The 27,203-nt window shown below is 42.4% G+C and overlaps 1 protein-coding gene across 3 annotated transcripts; it reads right to left on the bottom strand.

Moving 5' to 3' along the window:
- Positions 1-592: 592 nt before the first annotated feature.
- On the bottom strand, positions 593-25,805 carry LOC125009874 (desmoplakin-like). 3 transcript variants are annotated; one of them, XM_047588110.1, is made up of 25 exons: positions 25,251-25,805; positions 23,399-23,492; positions 22,481-22,602; positions 22,241-22,391; positions 21,015-21,140; positions 20,127-20,186; positions 19,868-20,035; positions 19,545-19,649; positions 19,366-19,461; positions 18,623-18,748; positions 18,382-18,537; positions 17,575-17,729; positions 17,331-17,457; positions 16,378-16,564; positions 15,861-16,270; positions 15,602-15,780; positions 14,086-14,224; positions 13,605-13,798; positions 12,268-12,430; positions 12,066-12,149; positions 11,872-11,979; positions 11,626-11,724; positions 9,528-11,354; positions 2,307-8,419; positions 593-2,261 (listed from the first exon to the last, which is right to left on the bottom strand). In XM_047588110.1, the coding sequence occupies exons 1-25, from the start codon at positions 25,661-25,663 to the stop codon at positions 1,127-1,129; spliced, it is 12,537 nt and encodes a 4,178-aa protein (XP_047444066.1). In that variant the 5' UTR covers positions 25,664-25,805; the 3' UTR covers positions 593-1,126. The 3 variants fall into 3 exon arrangements, with proteins under 3 accessions (XP_047444066.1, XP_047444065.1, XP_047444067.1); XM_047588109.1 differs by having other exon boundaries at positions 593-8,419; positions 25,251-25,804; XM_047588111.1 differs by having other exon boundaries at positions 593-8,419; positions 10,857-11,354; positions 25,251-25,804.
- Positions 25,806-27,203: the final 1,398 nt, after the last annotated feature.

Here is a 27,203-nt window from a genome sequence, read left to right as displayed (position 1 = left end):
GCAAAATACTTTTATTCTGAAGAATAGTTATCATGTTTTTCCGGTCTTAGTATTCATAAACAAACGTTTATGAAAGATATTTATAGGGAAAATAACGATCTAGAATTTGAAAATGAGTAAAAAATTCAAGAGAATGATATAGTGTGTGTGTGTGTAAAGTGCCTATATATATTGTTATACTTATATATATACTTTTTTGCCTACTTAAATAATCATAATAATGATAAAATAGGCCAATTTCATTCTTACTGGCACTTATTTATGTTTTTTTGTTTTGTTTTGTTTTGTTTTTTACTGTCCTGACCCTGTGTGTGAGTGTTCGATCTCCGCTGCTTTTGTAACATAGTAAATTTCTCCACTATCCTATCAATAAAAAATCCAGACTTAAACCCACACATTAAAGAAGCTGTTGTTTGCAAAGCCTGCATGCACATATCTCAATCCTAGATCGACATTTCATTAATCTTAAAAAAGCTAAAGTGGGCTAGTGCACATGATACGTAACACATAATATCTATGCATCTATCTGCATATTTAAATTACAGAAATATATTCAGCAAAAAGAAATTAAATGAATAAGAAGAGACATGAATCAACGTGAGCAAAAAAAAGTCACTCAGTTTTTATTTGGAGTTAGTGAAAAACTGCGGAGAGTACTAAACAGAAAGCAACTAATGGTTAACAAATGATTACAAACCCTTAAAATCCCTTAACAGCGGTTAAGCAAATATATGCCATCCAACTTTTTCCCACCCAGACAATATCTTCAGGTTTGCAATGACATGCATAAAGAAATTAGATTTTAAAAAGTTTTTCAAAAATATATTTGATTTTTGCTAAGAAAAATATGGCATATGATTTCCAAGCCTATAGGGGACACCAACAATTATAGTATAAACTTTATTTTCAATCCAAATACTTTAAGATGGTTGCCATTAATACTTTGATCCGTTTAAAAAAAAAAGGCTCAGTAGTGTTCCATGGTATATTGAATTAAAGCATTTTTTTAAAGCACAGCATCACCAAAGCATCAATCTAAAACCATATTTGAATTTTCTACCCACACACATTTTCCCTAGTTCTTTAGCTAAACATGAACATATTTTAATCTTTTCTTTTTCTTGATTTATTTAGTGGAGGAGTAGGTGGTGAAGCTACTAAGGCTGTGGCGACTAAAAGATGGGGATCCAAAGGAGCCAAGGTCCAAACTTCCCCTGCGAGACCCTCGTCGTGAGCCACTCCTGGAGCCTGTGGTGGATCCTGGGGCAGAGGCAACATTGTATGGACTGCTGATTCCTCTGGAAGATATAGATGAGGCCTGCAGCATATTCACTCCAGTGCCATCCTCCACCAGGCAGTTATCCAGAGCCTCTTTGTAAGAGATTCTAAGTTTGCTTTTGGGGCATGTTAGATTCTTCATGTGGTGTTTGACGTCTTCGAGCTTCTGGGCTGTTCTTCCATCCAGCCAGCCCACTTTTAAAGCATCTTGTATGGTTCTTCTACAGCCCAATTCTGGGTCACAAAGCCCCCCCGTTACAGCCTGGAACTCCATGAATCTCTGACCTGCCTCATAAGGCAGCCACATCTCCTTCATGGCCTCAGAAACTGACATCTTCCTTTTGGTTTTTACATCCTCAAAACCAATAAAGGCTTTCTGGGCAGGTTTAAGCTTGACAGCCATGTCATCATTTATTATGCCCATACGGGAAGCCTCCTGGATGCTGAGCCTTTGGCCATTAGCGGGATTGACAATTCCTCCAGTGCAGGCTTGAGCCTCAAGCAGTCTCTGAGCAGTGATGGAGTCCACAAGACCACGCTCTAAAGCTTCTGTGATGGATATCTTCTCCACAGTGTCTGTGTCAAAAATGGCACCCACAGGTTGGTGTTCACCCACTGTGTCAACAGGAGAAACCAGAGCGATGGATATGCTGGATATATGCTTGAGGGAGTCACTGGAGTCCTGAGCAACACTGCTGATTGTGGTGCTTCGCTGTGAGACAGTGGTAGTTCTTGTTGTGGTCATCTTGCTGAGACCAGGTGATAAGGATCTTGACACAGCTGATGCTGCTGCTGCTGTTGCTACTGCTGCTGATGATGATGAGGAGGAGGACGAGGAGGAGGAGGAAGAGGAGGAGGAGGAGGAGGAGGAGGAGGACGACGACGACGATGACGTCCGTGTTGCTGGAACTGAGATTTCTAATGTTTTTAAAGCTGATGTAGCTGAAGATGCATCCAAAGATGCTGCTGTTCTTGAAGCTGATGTAGCTGAAGATGCATCCAAAGATGCTGCTGTTCTTGAAGCTGATGTTGACTTAACTGAGGTCTTTGATGTTCTTGATGTTGATGTCTTGGAAGATTTAGCCAAAGATGTTGCTGTTCTTGAAGTTGATGTTGATGATGATGTCACTGACATTTTGCCTGAGTTGGCTGATGGTCCTGAAGTTGCTGACGATGATGATGATACTAGTGTTGATCCATGTTTGGCTTTGCTGGTGATGATATCGGCAAATTCAGTAAGTGTGATGACTCTTGAGCGGTACTTCTGGAGGATAGATTCATCAATTACCCGCTTTGCAAGCAACTCGTTGATGTCATACTGTCGGTCAGTTTTCCTGTCAATGATAAACAACCCCACGGAACCATCTGGAGAAGTGATAGTGATCTCTTCCCACTCACACTCCTGTTCGGACAGCTCCAGGAAGGTCTCATAGTCAATGTACCCTTTGTCATATGCTTCACGTACTGTCATCTCTTTATTAGTCTCTGGGTCCACAATTACTACTCTCCGCTTTCTGAGAGTATTCTTTTGTTTTGACTCTTGTTTTTTCTTGTCCACGATCGGCAAAAGGATAAGGCCAGTCTTTTTGTCTGTGATGCAGCGTTTCTTAAGTTCCAAATAGGTTAAGTTTTCCTGTGTGTTAGGGTCAAAGAAACCTTTTGTGTCATCATCCTCATCGGTCAGAATCTTGTTCATTTTCTCATCAAAGTAACCTTTCTTGTAAGCGAATTCCACTTCAATGCGGTGGCTGTGTTCAGGATCAATGATGCCACCACTGGCAATCTGGGCCTCAAGCAGACGGATACCATGACCTTTCTCCACTAAACCTCTCTCTATGGCCTCAAAGAGGGAGATAATCTTGTCTGTACCAGGTAATGTGTAACCAGTCACAGCCTTTTCTGCTGAAAGCAGCTTGTCCTTAAACTCCGGCCCAAACAGCCCTCTACTGTAGGCATCACTGACAGTGAGATAGAGGTTATTGACAGGATCAATGATGAAACCCGAGGCAGCCTGGGCCTCAAGCAGCTCCAGAGTGGTCTCAGATCGCAACACTCCATGTTTCATGGCCTGATAGATTGGTAAGACCTTATCGTTGGCCTCATCATAAACTCCTGCTATGCAAGTGGAACCTCTCAAGTAAGAGTGCAGGCGGTCCTCAATGTCTTTGCTTGTCAGTCTACCTGTTCTGAGTTTATCCATATCAGATCGTTGCAGCAGGTTTGCATCCACAAGATCCATGACCGACACCTCGCCCCTAAGCCCCTGGACAGTCAATGGCTTCTTCGGTTCAGGGAGAAGTAAAAGACCTGTGCTAGGATCAGCTTTACATCTCTTCTTCAGGGACACGTACGTAGTTGCTTGTTGGGTGTCTGGGTCAAAATAACACTCAGGACACTGATTCAATGCCTGGTATAGGTCTTTATCTATGAGATTCCGATCCATAGCAGTGTCCCTGGGTAGGAATACACTGAGTCCAGGGTCCAAAATCCCCCCTACGGCCTCTTGAGCCTGGAGTACACATAGTGCCGTGTCTTTGTCAATTAATCCCTTCTTCATGGCTTCACCGGCTGACAGGAGTCTAGCAGTATTGGGGACTCTATAGCCTATAGCTGCAGATTCAGCAGCAAATAGCTTTGATTCATCCTCCTTATCCACTACTCCTCTGGCACATGCTTCTTTTACTGTCAGTTTCTGATTATTTCTGGGGTCAATGATATGGCCTGTGGCTGCTTGAGCTATCAATAGCATGGAAGCACACTCAGCTGACATAATCTTCTTTTTCTTTGCCTCTGTAAAGGACATTTTACTTAATGGCCCAGCTGCAACACCAGCAATTGGCCCAGTACCTCTCAGAAAGACTTTCTTATCCACAGACACCTCTGAGACAGTTTTCTCTCCCTTTACCAGTTGGCTTAATGTTGACTGGTCTAGAACCCCACAATCAAGCAACTGCTGTGCTGTAACTGTCTTACGTACACCATCAAAGACCAATTTGGAGGGGTCAATCCTATCGGACAGTGGCAAAATCTTTTGGCCCGTGTGAGGCTCTGTCTTGCATCTTTCCTTCAAAGCCCCATAGCTGATGTTACCCTCTGTTTCTGGATCAAGGTAACAAGCAGGCCTCTGGTTTAGAGCAGAACAGAGGTCTTCATCCAGAAGGTTGCGCTTTATAGCTGTCTCTCTAGGGAGGAACACACCGAGGTTGGGATCCAAAATACCCCCAACAGACTCCTGGGCTTGCAGCAGACGTAGTCCAGTCTTTTTGTCAATTTTTCCCTTCTTCATTGCCTCAAACACTGAAAGAGGCTTGGTTGAGCGAGAATCCTTATAGCCCACAGCAGCAGCTTCTGCTGCTAATAATCTGTCTCGATCACTAATATCCAATACTCCTTTGGCACATGCTTCTTCTACTGTCAGCTTCTGATCATTTTTAGGGTCAATGATGTAACCAGTGGCTGCCTGGGCTTCCAGTAGCAAATTAGCACTGTCTTCAGGCAACAACTTCTGTTTCTTGGCTTCTGACAAAGACATTTTTCCCTGACGTCCTGCTACAACCCCAGCAATGGGCCCAGTTCCTTTCAGACATGCCTTATTTTCCATGGAAACCACTGGGACAGTTTTCTCCCCTTTCACGAGTTGGTCAAATGTTTGCTTGTCAAGGACACCACAATCAAACAACTGCTGTGCTGAAACCTGTTTACGGACACCATCAAACATCAGTTTGGAAGGGTCTTTTCTCTCAGTGATTGGTAGAAGAATTAGGCCAGTGTGTGACTCTGTTTTGCACCTTTTCTTTAAATCCCCATAGCTGGCATCACGCTCAGTGTCTGGATCAAGATAACACTTCGGACCCTGATTTAGTGCACGACACAGGTCTTCATCCAGAAGGTTGCTCTTCATAGCTGTCTCTCTAGGGAGGAATACGCTGAGGTTGGGATCCAAAATACCTCCAGCAGACTCCTGGGCTTGCAGCAGACGTAGTCCAGTCTTTCTGTCTATAAATCCCTTCTTCAATGCCTCAAACACTGAAAGAAGCTTGGTTGAGTGAGAATCCTTATAGCCCACAGCAGCAGCTTCTGCTGCCAATAATCTGTCTCGATCTCTAATATCCACTACTCCTTTGGTGCATGCTTCTTCTACTGTCAGCTTCTGATCATTTTTAGGGTCAATGATGTAACCAGTGGCTGCCTGGGCTTCCAGTAGCAAATTAGCACTGTCTTCAGGCAACAACTTCTGTTTCTTGGCTTCTGACAAAGACATTTTTCCCTGACGTCCTGCTACAACCCCAGCAATGGGCCCAGTGCCTTTCAGAGATGCCTTATTTTCCATGGAAACCACTGGAACAGTTTTCTCCCCTTTCACGAGTTGGTCAAATGTTGGCTTGTCAAGGACACCACAATCAAACAACTGCTGTGCTGAAACCGGCTTACGGACACCATCAAACATGAGTTTGGAAGGGTCTTTTCTCTCAGTGATTGGTAGAAGAATAAGGCCAGTGTGTGACTCTGTTTTGCACCTTTTCTTTAAATCCCCATAGCTGGCATCACACTCAGTGTCTGGATCAAGATAACACTTCGGACTCTGATTTAGTGCACGACACAGGTCTTCATCCAGAAGGTTGCGCTTCATAGCTGTCTTTCTAGGGAGGAATACGCTGAGGTTGGGATCCAAAATACCTCCAGCAGACTCCTGGGCTTGCAGCAGACGTAGTCCAGTTTTTTTGTCAACTAATCCCTTCTTCATTGCCTCAAAAACTGAAAGAGGCTTGGTTGAGCTGGGATCCTTATAGCCCACAGCAGCAGCTTCTGCTGCTAAGAGTTTACCTTTGTCCCTATTGTCCACCACCCCCATGGAACATGCTTCCTCTACTGTCAGCTTCTGGTTAGATTTGGGGTCGATGATGTGACCTGTGGCAGCCTGGGCGTCCAGTAGCAAATCAGCACTATCTGGGGGCATGAGCATCTGTTTCTTTGCTTCTGATAGAGACATTTTGCCTAAAGGTCCAGCTGCAACACCAGCAATTGATCCTGTACCCTTAAGGAAGACCCTTTTATCCACAGACAATTCTGGGACAGTTTTTTCCCCCTTAATTAGTTGGTTGAATGTTGGTTTATCCAGGACCCCACAATCAAGCAGTTGCTTTGCCGTTACTGGCTTACGCACACCATCAAAGATCAATTTTGAAGGATCTAGCCTCTCAGAGATTGGCAAAAGTAGGAGACCTGAATGAGGTTCAATTTTACATTTTTTCTTCAAAGCTTCATAGCTTGCATCATTCTCAGTTTCTGGGTCAAGGTAACATTTAGGACTCTGATTTAGAACACGATGGAGTTCTTCATCTAACAGGTTGCGCTTTATAGCTGTCTCTTTAGGAAGGAACACACTGAGATTAGGGTCTAGAATTCCTCCCACTGACTCCTGGGCCTGCAGCAGACGTACCCCAGTCTTCTTGTCAATTAATCCCTTTTTAATGGCCTCAAATACCGAAAGAGGCTTGGCTACATTAGGATCCTTGTAGCCCACAGCAGCAGCCTCTGCAGACAACAATCTGTCACGATCACTAATATCCACCACCCCTTTAGCACATGCCTCCTCGACCGTCAATTTCTGACTTGTTCTTGGGTCAATGATGTGACCTGTGGCTGCCTGGGCTTCCAGCAGCAAATCAGCACTATCTTCTGGCAGCAGCAATTGTTTCTTGGCTTCTGACAAAGACATCTTGCCTCGACTCCCAACTACAACCCCAGCGATGGGCCCAGTCCCCTTGAGACTGACATTTTTGTCGACAGACACCTCTGGGACAGTTTTCTTTCCCTTTTCCAAATCCTTAAATGTTGGCTTGTCCAGAACACCACAATCGAGCAGCTGCTTGGCTGTGACAGGTTTCCGAACACCATCAAAGACAAGTTTGGAGGGATCTGCCTTCTCAGGGACAGGAAGAAGCAGAAGGCCCGTTTGTGGATCTACTTTACATCTCCTCTTCATTGCCATATAGGTTACACCTTCTTCATTTTCTGGGTCCAAGTAGAGTGGTGGCCTCTTAGTCAAAGCTTGACAAATGCTTTCATCAATTAGATCACGCTCGATGGCTGTATCTTTGGGAAGGAAGACACTGAGTATGGGATCTAGAATGCCCCCCACAGACTCCTGAGCCTGTAACACTCGCAGTGTTGTGTTCTTGTCAATCAGGCCCATCTTCATGGCCTGAAATACTGAGAGAGGTTTGCTGGAGTCCGGACCACTGTATCCTACCGCGGCAGCTTCTGCTGCTAGCAGCCGCTCTCTGTCTTCATCATCAATCACACCTTGATCACATGCCTCATCAACAGTCAACTTCCGGTTGGTTCTGGGGTCAATGATGTGGCCTGTAGCAGCTTGAGCATCCAACAGCAAGTCAACGCTATCTGGCGGGAGCAGATTCTCTTTCTTGGCTTCGGTGAAAGTTAGTTTGTGAAGGGGTCCAGTAATGAAGCCTGGACTTTTTGGAACTTCAATGAAAACCCCAGCTATTGGGCCTGTGCCCTTTAGATTGACTTTTTTGTCAACAGACACTTCAGGGACAGTCTTTTGTCCCTTCACAAGCTGGCTGAATGTTGGTTTGTCCAAAACACCACAATCAAGCAACTGGTTTGCTGTGACTGGCTTACGGACTCCATCAAAAATCAAAGTGGAAGCATTCAAGGTTGGGGGCTCTTTAGCTTTCTTCAGCTCAGTCTCTAAGGTTTGTCTGACAATGGTCATCTCTTGCAGTTCTCTCTGGACGACTGACAGCCTACTTTTGTAGGTCTCCTCCAGCTCCCTGAGTTCCCTCATCAGTCTCTCTATCTCACTTTTCAAATTATTCTTTTCCCTCTCCAGAGTCTCCTTGTCTGTGTCATACTGCCTGATCATGCCCTGTTTACTTTCACATTGATCTTTCCAGTAACTTAAATCCCTCTTCACCCTCTCATTCTCCTCCTGCAGTCGCTGCTTATTGCGAAGCTCAGACTCTTGGGAGAGTTTAATGCGACTGAGTTCTTCCTCTAGTTTGCTGATGTGCTCTTTGTCCTTTTCAGCCAACTGCAATTTCAGCAGCAGACTTTCTTTCTCACTTACAACCTCGTTGTACTGGGACTGAATGGACAGCATCATGGTTTTTGTCTGCAGAAAAATAAAGGGAAAAGCAGAAGGATAAATGGTTGGTAAATTTACAATGTAGAAGTACAACAACAAACAACATATTTTTAACATTTTAAATTACAGTATACTGTCAAAGAATCAGTGAAGCTGAAGGTGAATGAAGGAAACTGCACACAAACTTGCTCTTCCTTCCTAGCAGCAGTAACATCTTAATTTGAAGCTACAGAAGTGACAGTTAGACCACAAAATCTTTTTTTTTAAATGAATGCACTTTAGTGCATTGTAAATATTGATGATAAAATTGCATTTGTGTTGACAAAGGTCAAAACATAAGAGGCAAGTCTGTGTGCATTTTGCATAATTCTCTTCAGAATAAGAAAACAAGATAATGTCGTACTAGAGTGGGAAGTAAAAATTTATAAAAATTGGTGCCACAATTGTCCAGCACAATATCCTAATATGTCAAAAAGTAATTTTCATTACAAAATCTACCTTCCCATTCCAGTAGACTCACTCTCTATTTACACTATATTGTTTACAGAAAAAGACCAACAGAACAAATATAATGAATACTATGCACATTCTGCAGATTTTCAAAATAACCTGATACATAAAATCAATTTTTCTGGGGCCAACTTTAATCATGTGGTTCCAAATTGTGGATGTTTCAAGTGTATCAGTGCAATTTCAAAAATTTGCAAAATGTGATTTGAAGACCAACAGTAATCTACAACAATATCACAAACAATAATCAGGCGATATAAGACCACGGGGTCCGCTATCAGTAGCAGCATTAATGCTCTTGATCATTCTAAACAAAAGAAGTAATGAAAAGAAAACAGCAAGCGCACTGGACAACTTCGCACAATATAGGCAGGAAGGGCAGCAGGCTGGGGAGGTCGACAGGCTGAGAGACATAGCTTATGTTTGCATGCAAGTAATGGACATGCAAGTTTATTCAAGCACAGACAGATGTATGTGCTCAAATCAGTTTTCAAGCAGCGTGCATCTAGAGGGGATCTATAGGGGTTCCAAAAGCAAGCAAGGCTGCTAAATGAATTTTCCAAGTGAGGAGTCTGATTTGGAAAGACGAGAACAGTCCAGGACTAAGAGCCAAACTTCCATGTACCTCGGAGGCTTGCTTGTATATTTTCTCAGTCTCCAACTTGAGCTTTTCCCTCTCAGAGGAGAGCTCTGACAGCAGGTTGCGGTAATCGGCAACACTGCGCTGGCTGGACTGCAGCTGCAGCTCCAGTGCAGTAATCTGCGAGGAGAGCTCATCATCACTAACTTGTTTAGATCTCAAGAGTTCCTGTTTGTCGTGCCGCGCTGCCCTGAGCTCCTCCTCCAGCCTCAGACGCTCTTTGGTTTGAGTTTCTATCGTCTCCTTCAGCCTTTGAAGCTCAACAGAATTCTCATTTAGTGCTTTACTCTTTTCCTCAATAGTTTTGTAAAGACCTTCATTCCTGAGGTTTGCTTCTTTGACTTGAACCTGCTCCTGGAGAAGTTGTTGCTGCATAGCTTTCAGCTCCATGCTCAGCTGTGTAATGCGCTCTGTAGAAGACTTGTTTTGTGTCAAGCTTCTCTGTAGCTCCTCCTGCAACCTAAGACGTTCTTCTTCGCCTCTCTTTTCCGATTTGCTGGTATGTTCTTGGCTTTGGCGTAGTGCAGTGACTGTGCTGGTGTACTCCGTTAAGGTCAAAGTGGTCTTTTCCAGCTCTGCTTCCACCTGTCGTCTTCTGGCCACTTCGTCTTGGTTAGATTTCCTCAAATTTTCCACCTGACTCTCCAGGGCATCTCTTATAGCCTGGAGGTCCTTAATCCGTGCTTGTAACTTGTTCATGTTTTGTTCTACTCGGCATCGCTCTCTGCTCTCTCTCTGCAGATCCTTACGCATTTTGTCAAGCTCTTCCTCACACTCCCTCAGCTGGGTCGCAACAACGGCAGAATTCGTCAGCTTCACCTGAAGCTGGGCCAGAGACTGTTCGAGCACACCATGCCCTTCTTCCGTGGTTACTCTCCGGCGGGTCTCCTCTTCTAGAGTGTGTCTGATGTACACCAGCTGATCGCTCTTCTCCTGCAGGCTCTTCATAGCCTCAGCTAGCTCTTCTCTATATTGGTTGTTTTCTTCCTCTCTCTGCCTCATCAGCAACTCCATCTGGCTTTCCAGGTCTCTCCTCCTGCGCCCTTCCTCTATGATCACAGCCCGCTGACTTTGAGCTTCCTCCTCTGCCCTCTTCTTTTGCTCTTCAGCCTGGGTGATAGTGATCCCAAGCCTCCTGACCTCCTCCTCCAGATTCCTCCTCTCTGCCTCCATCCTGTCATACTGCAGCTGGAGCTCAGCTGTATCCTCGTCCCTCTGGGCACCCAACCGCTGCATTTCTGTGCGACTGGCATGGATCTGCGACTCGTAGCTGAGCTTTATGTTATTTATTTCCATACTGCATTGGCTCCTTACCTTTGACAACTCCTTCTGTAGATCCTTGATCTTTGCCGCTTCCTCAGCCAGCTGCCGCCGCAACTGTTCAATCTCCTGCTCCTTATTTGACACAGTTTTCTCAACATCCACCTTGGCCCAGCTGAGTGTCTCCAGCTCGGCCTGCCTCTTCTTCAGCACTGATTCATACTCCTGTTGCTGCTGGGTATAGCGCTCTTCCGCCAGCTTCCTCTTCCTCTTCTCTTCATCCAGCATGTAGTTGAGGCGTGTCACCTGATCTTTGAGGTCTGCCAGCTCGCTCTGAGTGGTGTCCAGGCTGTCCTTGGTGGCGCTGCACTGCATTGCCGTGTTTTGCTTCACCTCCTCCATCGAAAGCAGCTGTTCCTGGGACGAGCACAGCTCCAGCCGGTAACGAGCAACAGCATCTTCCAGTGATTTGTTCTTGGCGTCGCGGTCTTGGATGTCCTCCCTCAGCAGGCGAAGTTCTTCTTCCAGCAGTTCAATACGGGTGTTACGTATCTGGAAGCAGAATAGAGCAAAGAGGTGTCAGGTAGATTTTATCAGAGGCCACTTGGGTGCAGCAAGTGACAACTTGACTGTAACTTTCAGGGACAATATTATAGATGAGAGTCACCCAGACCCTGTAGTTTGTTCACAGTCTCTGCGCAGGTTGCTGGTAAAAGTTCAAAACAAACATGGAGATCACAAAGAAACACTGAGCTGTTTGTGCTCAGTGTTTCTTTGTGATCTCCATGTTTGTTTTGAACTTTTGAGCATAGAAGACCAGTACCTTGAGCTCCTCCATGTTTTTGAGCAACTCTCCCAAGTATTTGCTGTAGTCACCAGACAAGGTGAACAGCTCCATGTAGCGAGTTTGTAGTTGAGTAGCCTGAGACAAAGACAGATTTAGATACAGCGTCTTGTTATTTTACTTAACTAAGGGTAAAACATTTCAGATACTACTGGATCCCAACATGCTAAAAGTTGAGGCTGTATTTTAATGAGAGGTAACTTTTTATTTGTTTTGTTTTATTACCTCCTGATTCAGATCCATTGATGGGGAACTCAGCATTGTCCTCTTGAAGGGGACGTTGAGCAATGTTTCTAAACCAGAGGTGTATGAGGCAAGGTCTGTTTCATAGTCCTGTAATAAATAAATAGATAGTGAAAGTAGGAGATTTAGATTTTGCAGCATGTGAAGTGTATATATACATACAGTATAATACTTACCTTGATAGCGTTCACACAGGTCTCATTGTCTCTCAGCACGCTCTCTACTGTCTCCCTCCTTGCTTTGATTTCTGTGTTCAGGGCCTTGAAATAAAAAACAACAGTACTAAACATGTCAGGTGTCTGAAGTGTTTACAGACTGGGGGCCTTCAACACAGAAAAATCAAGATCATTAATAGCAACACAGGATTAAGCAGGAGACCTTCTGTTCGTTGATGTGGTCTTTCAGGGCTTGGACGCTGTCTATCTTGGTGGCCTGCAGGGCGTCTTGTTTTTTCCGTGTGGCGTCAATCCACTCAAGGAGAGAGGTGCTGGTTTGCTTGTAGTGCTGCAGTTGAGGCAGATACAACTGCAGGTCCTGGAGTCTGGGCAAGAAAAGGCAAGAATTTAATTTAAATGAAAACTCAAAGTGAGTTTTACACAAAGCTCCAACTCCAACCAGTGCAGGTTTGTGAAAAAAGACTTCCTCCATGTTGAAGTAATAACTATCTTTATTTAATTTTATGTTTTTTATATATTATTGATTGTTTAATCAACAATCTACATTATATACAAATATATTTATTTTACATTGGTAAAATTACTGATAATTGGGACATTTTCTTGTTTTATATCAATCTATTCAGCAACAGCTCCAACAAGGTCTCGTTTCACCCTGTTTGCAGCATGCAAGGTTTAATTTGCAGCATGTGATCCTTTCTCCTCAGGTTCTCAGGATCTGATTATAAGTGCCACTTGTGTGTTGCTTTATAAAATTACATAATAAATTGTGTTAACATCGACAAAGTGATTAAAAGGCTGATCACAAAGCAGACAACTATTTGACACACTTCCTCTGACTTACACCTCCCCACATATGGTTGAGAAACTTAACCAAAGTCATTATGTCATTGCCAATTTTTCTGCAATTTCTACGTTAAAATATTTCAGTTTTCAATTTCAAAATATTTTATTGGTCCATCAAGTGGTATCCAGGTAAACTTTGCTACACCTATGATACAGTATACATTCCGTATATATATTTCTTAGGGTGTACAAATGATTTAAAAAATGCACAAATGCACGAAACACTGAATGATTTGCATGTTATATTGTGTGTGCTGTTTTTTTGTGTCTCTTTGTGTCTACTGACTGTGATTGTGTCTATTTTTAGCTACTTTGTGGGCAGTGGTCAAATTGCCCCTTGAGGACAAATAAAGTAATTTGAATTTAATTGCAGTGCATGCATGTAAAATATAAATAGTTACATTAAGGGACAACATATTGGTCTTGGAAGCATTTTGTTTTTTGTTTGTAGTCTGCATAGTATTGACCAATCACATTTGAGCAGGACTGGTTGCAAAACCGCTCAAATGAAGTAGCATGACATATCCTGTCAGCAACCAAGCTAAAATATCAACCGCATTCCTTAAAACAAAATTATTTCAGTGGTTTAAACTGTTTACTGAGAGTAAACTCTCTGGTTATAGATGATCCGTGATTATTACGAGACACAGATGTTCGTCTTTGGTATAAACTCGGTATGAAAGAGATACACACCTGGTGTCAATCTGTCCATCGATTCGTCTCCAGCGGTCTGACAGGACGCCCACCTGCTCGGTGTATTTTGACAGCATCATGTCACACCTGTGGAAGGCTGCGGCCAGCTGGCTGTTCCAGTGGCACGCCTTGGCCAGCTCCGTCTCCATGGAGGCCAGAATGTCTCTCTTCTGGTTCAGCTCTGCCTTAATGCTCTACACATCAACAAAAGCAACTCAGTATAAATAGCACAGCTTGCAGCACATATGAATAAGGTACAAGTAAAGCTGGCCTTCTGTTCTAATTCAACCTGATGCATGACCACTGGGTCATGCACTAATGTGCACTGGTATTCAAACATGCACTTGAGCAGAAACAACTTGAATAGATTCTTTGCAGTAATTCTTCACCTACAGTCCTGAAGGTTATTAAAAAAGAAGTGATATCTTGTTGGAGACTGAAATAATTACAAATTCGAAGGATATGCGATATGTTAGAATACCTGCAGGGTGGATATATATTCCTCGACTTCACTGGGGGACAGAGACGTGGTCTCTTTTTCTGTCAGCCTCGCCTCGTGAACTTTCACAATGTCCTCAGCTCGTGCCACGCTCTCCATCATGTCTCTTAGGGCCCGCAGCCTGATCAAGATAAAGGGATCGATTAGAGGTGAAGGTCAGAGAAGAAGGTAAAATGGGATACATTTATATTGTTGTCAATGAGGGGTAGTTATATATAAGAGTGTCTTCCTGACCAGTTTTAAGTGGAACTATGTGGCAGAATAAATTAAAAGGCAACACACACTTTCAATGTTTACTGATTTGAATAAATTTGCTAGAAAAGACCATTTTGATCTTGCCTTTAAAACAGCAGTACTCACAGAATCATCTTTACATGTTTAAAATTTAACTAGTATTCATTTTTGCATACAGGGCGGTAGCTAAGAGCTGCTTTACAGTCTTTTCCAGCCCTTGAACTCACTGCTCAACTCCAAACCATAGCTCCCTGGAGGTGTCCTCGCCACAAGTTGATAAAAAAAAACACACTAATGCACAATTTGTGACCCCTCCCAAAGCTGATTTTCATTTGATTTGATTCTTCTACTTATTCTAAATGAAGTGTTTTGCCAGTGTTTCCAACCAAGCCCTAAAAATGTTGTATAAGGTGTCCCCCAAGGCTCATCATTGGGTACACTGATTTTTGCTTTACTCATACTTTACTGTAATAATGTGTATTTCTATGCCAGTGATACCACCTTGGAAGTTACCAGATTCTCTCATTAAATCATGGCATCTCCAGTTAAATACACTTCATTATCTATTCTGGATGACTGAGATATTCTGCAAAAGATGTTGATGCTACTTATGGACTTTTTGATTTTCATTCATTTCTTAGCTTTTAATTTGACTGAAACCCTATTTGCACAGAATTAGTTTCACCAGAGGACGTCCGGTGATTCGTATATTACCTCCTACGTCTGTGTTTCATGTGGCGCATTCACATGGGATAAAAAAAACTCTGTGTTTTACTCAAATTCACGTTCCGTTGTTATGGCTCTGCTACTTTCCACCTCACTTCACTGCGCGTCAGAGACAGTTTTAATCACTTACTTATTTTTGATACTCAATATTTAAATCAGCTCCAACTTTGCCAATGAACACATCAATGATTTATTTTAATGGTTTCATCCATCTAAACGGGTAAATAGTTCAGCGACATCTCGACTTTGGACTCAAGCATCTTATTAGAAACTACTGGAGGTCCCCAGGTAAAACTAATCCTCTGCAAATAGGGCTTAAGAGTAAGCTCTGTATTAGCAGTTTAAATGAACATCAGCTTACAAAGACCTATGAAATCTGTTCACATAACAGACTCATTACTCTTATAAACTTTCGGATATTTTAAGAACTTTAGTGGCATCTTTTGTAGGTAAACACAAAACACGAAGTAGGTAATTCAATCTTCAGGTCTTTCTTGTTAGGAGGATCTTTATGTCAGCGAGTTTGTGGTTTTTGTACCGGTGTATGAAAGCCGACGAGCTGCTCTCCAGACTTCCCAGTCTCTGGTTGATGATTGTGATCTCGCTGCGGAGGAACTGAGCCTTGTCTGAATCGGTCATGCCTTCCAGCTCCTTCAAAATATTCTCCCTCAAACGCAGGTACTCGGCACGCATCGAGTCAATATCACCCTGCACCGTCTGAAAGAAACAAATAGGAGTTAGTGCAAAGAACGCAGGGCGGTGTTTTCATTCTACATGCTTTGTGAGTCTCCGTTCACCTCTAACTCTTGGATCTTGAGGCCACAGTCCCGCACCCCATTTTCTCCGACGCAGATATGGACGTGCTGAATCAGCGTGCCCTCAGCGGCCTCCAGCCTCAGTCTGAGCGCGTGCAGCTCTGACAAACTATGGGACGAGGTCACGACCACCTTCCTCTTCACCACCTCCGTCCTGGTCACTTTCCCTGCTTCCTTCTTGATCGTCTGCTCCTTAGTCGCCACCTCTTTTTTCGCTTCCGCTTTCCTCTCCGCCTGCTTTTTGAGCTCCACTCTCCGTTTTTCTTCTTCCACCCTCCTCGCTTCTTCTTCTGCTGCGGCTTGTTGTTGCTGCTGCTGCTGAATTATAATCACCTGCTGCTGCTGCCACTGTTGCTCAACTTGCTGGTTTTCCATTTGCGCCTGCTGTGCAACTGCAGAGCAACAGAAACAGGGGGCGTAAACGAGCAAGTACAAAGTAAAGAGAGAACGTAGGAGATGTTTCTACTGAAGAACAGTGACAGTCAGGACATATACTGACTGTAAGCAGGCAACTGCACCACCAGCTGGTTGTAGTGGGCCTGGGCTCCAGTGAACTGGGTCTCAATGTTCCTCTTGTCGTCATCAACAAACATCTCGGAGCCGTGGCTGCTCACTTTGAACTCCTCATAGTGAGCCTGCAGGTCCTTGATGATTTGACGGTACTCCTCAGGACGCATCTTGGCCAACTAACGAGACACATACAAACACACGTTAGAGCCAGGAAAACGAAAAAAAAAAGACAAAGCGAAAATGAAATAGTGTGATCATCTGAGCTGCTTCTCTAGAATCTGGTGGCGATGGTAGAGAAACAGCTGATCAGTATTTTGGTTAGGATGTTTCTGTGCGGATTTATCTTTATACCAACCACCTGTACTAATCAGTTAGCCCATATTACCTCAACATCAATGTGTAATGCTATAATTTAACAAGTGCAATGGACTTTCTTGACATTTCTATTGTGTATGCATAAACTGCCTGTGCATGTGTATTTGCTATATATGTATTTCCTTCTGAATTTCATTTTATGTACCATACAAAGACAATAAAAGGAATTTTAACCTTAAACTCAACTAAAGGAATCAGGATCAGGATTATGATGCATGCAATATGCCCCAGGCCCCCTGCTTTCTACTTTCTACAGGATAAGTGGTATTAAATAGTGGACGGATGCTCCTCTTTCACGCTCGCACATTATTTAAAGTGCAACCTGCGGCTTTTAGAAAGTCACTAAGTCACTAATCCCACACTTAATCATACCTGTCTTCATGCTAAGCTACGTGACTGATGCCTTCAGGTCATATTTATTCCACAGATATTCTCATGACACAGAAAAGGGAAAATAATTTGAGTATAAATGTCTGTTTTTGCTCATAAAAATCACGGCTAATTAATATCTAGGTTTGATTTTTTTATTTTTCTCCACATGCTGCATGAACTGTTTCCATCTCTTACCATGGTGATGGTGAGGGAGTTGATTTGCTTGATGTCTATGAGACAGTACTGCCAGGCGATGAGGCTCTTTACGTTGATGTACAGCTGATTCCAGATGGAGAGGATGGACTCGTAGTACTGCTCGTTCCTTTGAACGGGACAGAAATCAAAGTCAAACATTTCGTTACAGTGAAAGAAAGAAAGAAAGAAAGAAAGGAAAGGAGGGTGATATAACCACCATTCATTAAGTGTTTGTGTTCCTTACTTCTTGGCGATGTTGATGCTGAGCGGGTTGGGAGGGGGTATGATCAGGCACACAGAGGGCACCAACATGTCCAGTCCACCCGGGCCGGTCACATGCCACTTACTCCGCTGGCTGTTGTCCTTGAGGATGGCTTCGTCGCCCTTACAGATCGTCTTCTGTGGAGCCCAGAAAAAAAGACATGTTGTTCCCAAACGAGTTAGGATTCATGCAGTAACCTTATGTCACTGATAAATGGGTAAAAACAAAGGAGAAGGTGCTGCGTTGTATATCTATCTTGCAACTTCTTAAAAAAAATAAAACTTTTCTCTGCTTCCCTTTAAGAGAGAAGCACAAAAACCAAATGAATGTATGATGGAGACTCTGGCAGTCAAATTCTTTATTACTTTAAATTATGATGCCAACGTTAGAGTTGTTAGTTATAATGTTAAAGAGCTAAAGAAGTGAATGCTAATGCTGAACTGAAATGACAGTAGGTAACGTCAGAGTAGAGTTTACTATAAAGCATGTTTTTAATAAAAGCTTCATGCTGTATTTATGTCATGATTAATTAATTTAACATTATGGAACTCTATTAACATTATTCTGATTGGGAACAGATGTCATATATTACCCAGAGATTCGGCTACATGGACATAGGGCCCCTATTTTTTCAAGTTATTCTACATAACACCGGCTTTTGTCAGTCACAAAAAACCTTATTTATGTGTCTGCCTGACTAACATTAGCCATTTCACCCGACAAATGCTAGCTACACAAAATAAACTCTAATTTGCTCCTGTCATCTACGGTGTGCGACTGTGATCCGACCTGGTCTTGTTTGAATTCACACAGAGCCCTGACAACGATGACGCCGGTGCTGCTCTTGTCCTCGGGGTTTCTGGGCTTCAGTCTCACGATGCTCTTTGACTTGCTGACCAGGTGCTTCACCTGCTGACTGATGTCTTTAATCTTGTCCTTTTCCCTCTGAGGATAAAAAAGTTAAATAGGTTACATTTTTCTTCCAATATGGCTGTCTTCTAAAAAGTCATGTAAAGAAACACTATCATACCTCCAGGCCTTTGAGAAGCTCCAGCAGCTCCTCCAGAGGAGACTCCTTGTTGCAGATGAACGACTTACGAACCACCTCGTGTTCCTTTTGCATGTTGCTGTACGTCTCACTGGCTTCCTTGAAGAACTTTTTAAAGGAAAACACATTTACACTTTTAGAAACAGAACAGAAAACGTTTTGTTTTATAAATTTGACTGATTGAATTTGTGCTCATTGGGATGATAGGATGAAGAGATGAAAGACTTGTTCAGTAATGTGTAAATAACAAAAGAAAAAAATCAGCATCAGATAAACGGTTATTTTAAACATCAGTATCTAAATTGGCACAGAGTTTCACCGTCGGTGCATCCCTGATATTAACCTGTGATGTAATGGTGTCACACAGCAAAGCTATTTATTGGTTAGCGAGGCTGGTTTTAGAGCAACAGAGTAATTGAATCATCAGAGAGATGAGAGGTGTCAGGAGCTGCCTCCCGCGCCGTGCGACATGACAGTGAATGATTAATAACGTCATATGCTCCCTTCGAATAATGCACAACGCCGGTGGAATATTAACCGCATCATTCACATTTAGATCATGTTCGTTACAGTGATGTGTCACTCAACCATTAAACCAGGAAGGTGACTCAATGTGTTTGCAATGAGCTACACAGAGAACAGAGTGTCATTTAATTTAGAGGCACAGGGAAGGAGGTCTTAATGTTATGCCTGATCGGTGCACAGGTGGAGGAGCTGTAAGTTACCTGGCTGTAAGCACCGTTTTCCTTAAGATGAACGTCGATGCACTTTGTAATCTGAAGCAGCCAGCTCCACTGAGTCTGCAGCGTGTCCCTGTAGGCCTGGGAAACGAATAAAAAACAAAGCTCACACCAACACGCTCGTAAACTCCGAACATAAACGCCGCATCTTCGTCCGCCCTCACCTCGATCTTGTCTGAAGCCGGGTGGTTGTTCTTCAGGAGGGTGTCCACTTTGGCTCTCAGTTTATTCAGGTGCTTCTCTTTTACCTCCAGGGTGCTCATCAGTTTCTGTAACACAAGAAGAGGAAAGAGGTGGGTGAGCGGCTCCAGCAGCCGAAATCTAATCTGTCACAGATGATTGACTTCATAAAAGACAATTAGCCCCGTTAAGACTCGCAGGATTGCCAAGAATCTAATCAATGAGAATTAAGCTGTTAAAAATTGAAATTAAAACAAGCTTTTCTGTCAGTCGACTCCAGTTCCCAGCGACCGTGTGCCTCACTGACCGAGTAGCTCTCCTGCTTCTTGGGGATGTACTGGTCGATGTTCTTGTCTCCCCAGTCAAACACCAGCTCCTCTTCCTCCTTGTCGTTCACCCACATGATCTCACTGGAGAGTTCCTTGAGGATCAGCTGGAGGTCTTTCAGCTGCTCGGCCCGACTGCATGACATTTGCTGACAAAGAAGAAGGGAGTGACTTTAAAAACAATGCCAGGAATTTACACTTACATTTAAACTAACACTTAGAGTTAAAGTTTCCTTTCACCTGCAGGCTGTTCCACTCCTGCTCCAGAGCGTGTACATTTCCTCTGTCTCCTTTCTTGAGCTAAGACACAAGAATAAAACCATCAATAAAGCATCATTTAGATTTTTGATTTTCAACAGGTTCAAAATAACACTACACTGAAGCATATATATGTATATTAATGAAAGCATTAATAAAAACAAATCTAAATTTAAGATATTGAATTCAATGTTAAATAAAATATAAAGTATATACTTCATTGAAATACAATAAAATAAAATAAAACAAAACAGAAATAATTAAATAAATGTAATACCACAATTATATTTATTTTTTAAAACATAAAACATTAAATCAACAAATTAAAAATTAATGGCATCAAAATCAGAATCATGTTTATTGCTTCATAATAGGGAAGCAACCATCTAACATATGGTCACACAAAGTGTTTAAACGTAAGTCTAATTGAGAAATAAGAACAATATAAAGTGCATTATGGAAAATATATGCCAGTATTTTTTTATTGAAGGCAGCCAGATATTTTATCTCTCCCTCTGTTGCATCAGTTTTGTCACTTTTTATTTTTTTGTAATTAAAAACTCATAATAATAAACTTTTTACAGCACATTTTACACACAGTGATTTACAAAAAGTAAAGTTGATATAAGGGAACTGATTTAAGGATTTTCTCTAATTTTTCTCTAATTTTCTCGATTTATAAAATTCAGGCTCCATCTCAGTGAGGGTTGATATGTGCACGTGCTACTAGTCGTCTAAGGGAGATTTCTAAGCACAAATGAAATTATAACAAACTGAAACCTTTTCTGAGGCTTCTGTTCTAAGCAACGCTGAACTTGTGAAATGTTTATATTCATATATTTGGTTAATAATCGATGAAAATAAACCCACCAGGTCGCTTCTGGCTCGGTCCATCTCGGGGCTGCTCTGGATGGAGCTCTGAAACCTCAGGTGGCTGGTGAGCTGCTGCTCGATGGCCTCAGGATCTTCTCCCCACGTCGACGTCTCAATCAGACGCTGGAATGTAAAATCACAGAAATAAATCGAGGTGCAGCCAAAACCTAAATTCAGAAGAGACGCTGTTTGTGCGTATCGTCACCAGCAGGTGGTGGAAAAGAAACTAGTTATTCTGGGGATTTATGAAACATCTCGGGAGTAAACCAGGAAAAAGAGAAAAATTTAACACACCTTTATTTTTTTAAATGCAGTGTCTGAAACAACACATTCATCTCTAAACTCTGTTAATGTTAAATGTATGATCTCTGGAAGGTTCTAATATAAACCTGGATAATAGATTTGGGTTTCTGCAAACTTATAATGTGGTTAAACAGATATTTTCTTTGACTTCTTGATGATCAAATCAAAATCTTCAACCATAATCAAGATTATTCTCGTTCTTTAAATTTAATATCCAAATCTGCCAACACCGTTTTTCAGGTTTAATTATCAGACCACAAATCATCTTTGTTGAGTATTTAATTAAGGTCACACCCTTTCCATAATATGCAAAACAGTGACGCTTTGACAGTAGTTGTCTGAATACGCTCCAAGATTCAGAATTTACCGTCACACCTACTTAAATTTGCATCCTATGTTTGTAAATAATGTAAAATGCTTTATGTGTCCTAACAATTTAAAACTTGTAAGAACAAACTTTTAAAAGACAAAAGGTTAGGTGCAGCTTTTTTCATCTGACGATTTGAACTAATATAACTGTATAACCAAGCGTTCAAGGTGCTGGATGGAAAACACAAACTCGGAAATCACTGTCCTGATAAACTTTACATCCTTAACTGGGAGAACTTAATAAAACACGCTGACGTCTGCTTACTTTTTAAAATCATCTTACCAAAAGGACTAAATTTGGAAATTAGCCAGATGCAGCTAACACTGGCAAGTTTACGATGAAGTTAATTAATGCACAATGTCCTTTTTTAAATAAATAAATAAAAACATAAACATGAACAAATCTGTGTTTCTGTGCAATCCTCTGTGCATTCCTTTGATTGCACATTTTTTTTCCCCTGGGAAAGTTCCTGCAGTAAAATGACATGTAGCTGAGTGTGTGTGTGTCTGTGTCTGTGTGTGTGTGTGTGTGTGTGTGTGTGTGTACATGCCTTCTGCTGCCCAATCCAGGCTATGGCATCGTGGAAGCTCCTTCCAGGTTCCTCCCACCCCCCAGAGCTCCCCCTGGTGCTCCTCCTCCTCTGCATGGTGCCATTGATGGCCATGTGGACGCCCTTCAGCTGGTCATTGTACATCTCTAAACTACAGATTGAGAAGACAGGAAAGGCAGCTGAATATTATATTTTTACTTAGCAAAAAAAAAAAGGAAAAAATTAGGAAGCCTTTCTTACCTTCTGATAACGTTTTCATTGGGTTGTCCTATTTGTCTCAGGTCCATTGCACAGCTCTTCAGCTTGTCGATGGATTCTTTCGCCAACATCATGTTGTGCTCGGCTTCACCAGGTGAACTTCCCTGCAAGACATGAACACAACACTGAGAGGTGTCCAGGAAACAACTGCAGAAAATGCAGATTCCTTCTCTATTCTGACACCTGGGATTGATTGAAGTTAATTTTATGACATTTCTTGTCTTTATTCGTACAGACTGGAGTGAAGAGAGACCAGGCGACTTGAAGCAAAGGGTGCATGCTCAAATCAAGCCTGCAGCAACAACTGTATTCACAGCTTACTAGGCATTTGCACAACAAGATGAGCCACCTCTGACATTAACATTTTACTACTAAAACTAAAACATATTATTTGTCCTTTCTTGCAAATAAAAACCCCGAATGCAACACATGTAGAAACCCAGAAGAAATATCAAAATCTTCAGTAAAAGGAGATAATTTCACAACTTTGGAGCAGCTAGATGAAATATGGCTGTGATATATTTCACAAATGTTACACAACAGGGGTAGCACAGATGTGAGGAGGTCAAAGCTGGTGACACAAGTCAACAACCAATAAATCACACACTGCTCAAACCGCTTTCTGATGAATTTTGCAGAGACACAAATAATTCACACGAAAGTTGCTCAACACCAAACCGAGGAGGAGTGGACTAAAAGTTCACCACACTACAAACTTTCACTACCAGCCTGGTTTCTATTACTCAGCCTGTGATTACAAACACGCAACATGTCATCCATTCTTCTGGCGTCTCTCTGCCAGCGGAGGACAAGCTGCAACACTATACCAACAGATTTTTATCTGCACTAAAGGAGAAATAGTCGGCGGGAGGTTGCGTGCCAAAGAAAACCATGACTCACCGACTGAATGGAGGCTTCGGCTTTCTTCAGGTACTCGTTGCACTGGCTCTGCAGGATGGCAGCCCTCTGGTTGATGGCGGTGATGTTGGAGCCACTGCAGGGGGCAGCAGAGCAAACAAAGATCATCCTTCAGCAAAATATCAGCGTTCACACCAGCGGGTTCCCAGGTTTATTTTCCTGTGTGACCCTTTAAAATGCAGCTGTGTGATGCTGTGATGCTGCATGGGTGAAAGAATCACAGACTGAATTTTATTTAGTTTGAATATATTTGCAGTCCAGATGAGGTAAAACTCTGGAGACCTTTAAGTTTTGTGGTTTGTGTCTTATGTTTTAGAACCAGCACTAGGTTTACACCACATGGTTGGGATGAGTGTCCGTCATGCACACGTTTCTGCATCACTGCAGTTTCCAAGAAAATTTCATAGCTCACAGGTATTTTTTATACATATTTATAAACCTTCCTGCAAAGATTAATGCAGTAACTGATGCTTAATTATTGGACAAAAGTCTGAGAACTTCCTAAATTATCCGACAATTCAGTGGACAGGGACGTCTTTAAAACTTTTTTTTTTATATTTATGTCTTAACATTTAAAATGCATGCTCTGTATTTTAAATTGGGTGGCATTTTTCACGTTACTGGATCACAGAAAAATACACAATTATTCATTACTATTATTATTCAGTATTTGAAATAAAGAGTTCTTATATTGAGCTACTGTGCATCCTGTACCTGTCGGATAATAATTTATTATTTTACAGTCAATAAAAGGTTAAGACAAATTCTATGACATCAGTTTTTTGTATGTATAAAGAAGATAGGAACAAAAGTCAATAAAACTTTTCTATCCTGCAACTTTTTGTGACCTATCAGCCAAAATAATAAAACATACTTATATCTTCCTGAGATATAACTTCAACAAAAGCCCCATTTTTCTTTTCTCGGTTTTCAAAAGAATCTAAGAAGTTACAGTCTACATAGTTTTCTTGACGTTTTCCAGCTTTAACATAACTCATCACAGAGGAATAATGCAGTCAGACATGTTGTGGTCATGTCCCTGTTCATTTCCAAAGCACCACAGCGAACACATTTCCTCTGTGTGTGATCATGTCTGAAGTCTGAAGCTGTCATACATACATTCTCTGGAATAAAGAGTGAGTGTTGAGGCTGCAGCAGAGGGAACTGGGCAGTTCAGTGTGAGACTATAAATCACTCCAGAGAGAGAAGCTGCAGCAAAGAAGGAGCCTTGTAATTAAACAAAAAAATATACATAAATATGCAAAACATATGAGCTGTAAGTCATCACTGAGACACATATTACAGCACAGCTTTGTTTCATTATCCATGAGTGGGATCAATTATACAATTCAAGGGTCAGGCAGCGTGGAAACTCCTTCAGTAAACAAGTTGTGAGTGCACACACAAGCCTGTTTGGTTGCAACTTGAAGTAGCTGCAGTTTTACTTGAATTTGTTTGGAGATCAGAGAGACTCACTGAGTGAAGCATTAAACACTGTTTAACAAGACAGAGGCAAACAGGTGTGACGGTCAGGATAGTCCAGAGATCACAGCAGTGGTCTCGGCGGAACTAAAATATTTCCTCGTAGTGATGATCCCTGGTAAATGACGCCTTAAGAGGACTCGCAGAGATGAAATGGATACTGGGATAAAGCAAGCAGTCGGGATAAATATTTAATGGCAAACAGCCCTTTAGACTGGCATGCATCCTCTCTGCAGCGAGCACAGCGCAGTCCTGCAGCAACAGGTCTTCACAGTGCGCGCACCAAAATGCGTAAAAAGCTGCAAAGGTGAGTTAAAAACTCAGAAAATCCACAGTTAAAATTAATTCATACCCCATTCTCACTGTTCCTCTCCTCATTGCGGTCATGGTTCCGCCTCCCATTCCGCTCATCATGCCGCCTCCCATGTCGCTCACCATGCCGCCGCCTCCCATGCCGCTCATCGTTCCGCTCACCATGCCGCCGCCTCCCATGCCGCTCATCGTTCCGCTCATCATGCCGCCGCCTCCCATGCCGCTCATCGTACCACCTCCCATGCCCCTCATCATGCCGCCTGCCATTGTATTGGTCCTCGTAAAATTGTAGGTTCGGTATCCGTCCCCGTACACCTCGTATCCCTGACCGCCTCCGCCTCCGTGCACGATGTCGCTCCGTGCGTAATTGTAGTTCCCTGCGCCGGCCAGGTCGCCTTTGGAGCCGGCCCTGCGGTCCACGTTGAGCTCATTATGAGAACTGTACATGCTCATTCTGATCAGAAAACCGCAGCCACAGAAACTATAGAGAGGAGGCCGAGCGGAGAGCCGCAGCAGACGGGTAAACTTTCTCTGTGTCTCCCCCACCACCTGCCCTCCCCGGGCTCCCAAGCGCACACTGCTCTCAGAGAGCAGGGGACGGTCGTTTTTAGAAACGGGTGACCACACCTCCCTGTCTCCTCCCTGCCCAACCTCTGAAGCCCAAAAAAAAAAAATTATCTCTCACTCTGACACTCCCCTCCAAACTCAGCTGGAGGCAGAGGTGTGTGTGTGTGTGTGTGTGTGTGTGTGTATATCCGTCTTTCTGAGGACTAATTTCACTTTCAGACTTGTGGGGACATTTTTGGTGCGCTAGGTAACATCTGGTAATGCCAACAAATGCCAACAAACCTGGAGCCCTTCTGGAAAGTGAGGACAGTTTGGTAAGGTGTGTGCTTTACGAGGTGTTGCATAAATGATTGGATTTGCATATACATAGCATGCATATTATTTAAAGGCTGAGGATATTACAGGTAATAATTAAAGATGGGATAAGAAAAGAGACTTTGCAATTAAAAACACCATGAGAGGGGAAAACTTTAAGTTTTAAAAAGGTGCAAAGTGAGGACATTTTGGAAACAAAGATATTTTATCTGCTGAAGGTGAAGACAGTCACAATTTGACTGATAGATAGGTTTACAGTTATTTTTAGGCATCTAGTTGGGTTATTTATGCAGCAATAGTTAATATATATATAATATTCAGTTCATACAAAGTATATTTTCCATAAAGGTAAATTTTTTCTTCTTTGTTAAAAATCTTTGAGGTAAACTGTTTAAAAGTCACTTGATGGCTCCACCTGATCCGGGGATGCACGGTTTTAAATTGCAACTTAAATAAGAGCGATTCAGTCTTTTTCTCCTCAGATCTTTGACTTTACACACGTTACTCATTCACTGCCTCTCTGCGTCTTCCACTCAGAGTAAACTCCCACACTAGCTCTTCTGCACTAGCCTGCAGCTAATGGGTGGGACGCACAGGAAAAACAAGCTCAACTGCTATTCACAAGTGACAGCAGCCTAGAAATTTTTAATTATCACTCTCCAAGATCTTGAAAATCACTTTCTTAAATATGAGAGGCCCTTAGCCAGTCAGTATAAATGTTTTCTAACTTTGAAAATCCACAGCTTTGAGAACAGTGCATTCATCGATGCTCCACAAAGACAACAACTTCTGGGTCTTTCTATTAGAACAAAGTGCAGCCCGTTAGCAAACCGTTTAAAGTCCCTTTACACTGATATGAATTCGTGCCACAATTAAAATGTGCTGGTTCCCTCCCCTCCAAACTCAGCTGGAGGCAAAGGAGTTTACATGCTGTTATGGTGACTCATTTGACTTTCAGACATGCAAGGACATTTTTTGACATCTGCTTCCTCGATGGGCATTTTGAAAAAGATAAGAGATGGAGGAAAGTGCAGAGTCGTACACAGAAACCCTGAGTCCAGTTATCTTTAAGTGTTGTCTTCTGCTTTGCATTCATGCTGCATAAAATAAC

Source organism: Mugil cephalus, chromosome 6 (assembly GCF_022458985.1).
Source record: "Mugil cephalus isolate CIBA_MC_2020 chromosome 6, CIBA_Mcephalus_1.1, whole genome shotgun sequence".
Taxonomy (NCBI): domain Eukaryota; kingdom Metazoa; phylum Chordata; class Actinopteri; order Mugiliformes; family Mugilidae; genus Mugil; species Mugil cephalus.
Note: the sequence above shows the minus strand (reverse complement) of the source record. Positions and strands in the feature narration are given on the sequence as shown.

Bases quoted from the DNA above. Each gene is read 5' to 3' on its own strand.
- LOC125009874 (XM_047588109.1), bottom strand. From the start codon at position 25,663: ATGAGCATGTACAGTTCTCATAATGAGCTCAACGTGGACCGCAGGGCC. The intron at 16,565-17,330 runs GTAAGAGATGGA...GTGTCTCGTTAG, and splicing joins ACTCCCTCACCATCACCATG to TTGGCCAAGATGCGTCCTGA. The intron at 11,980-12,065 runs GTAAGTATTATA...TATTTATTACAG, and splicing joins CCTGTGTGAACGCTATCAAG to GACTATGAAACAGACCTTGC.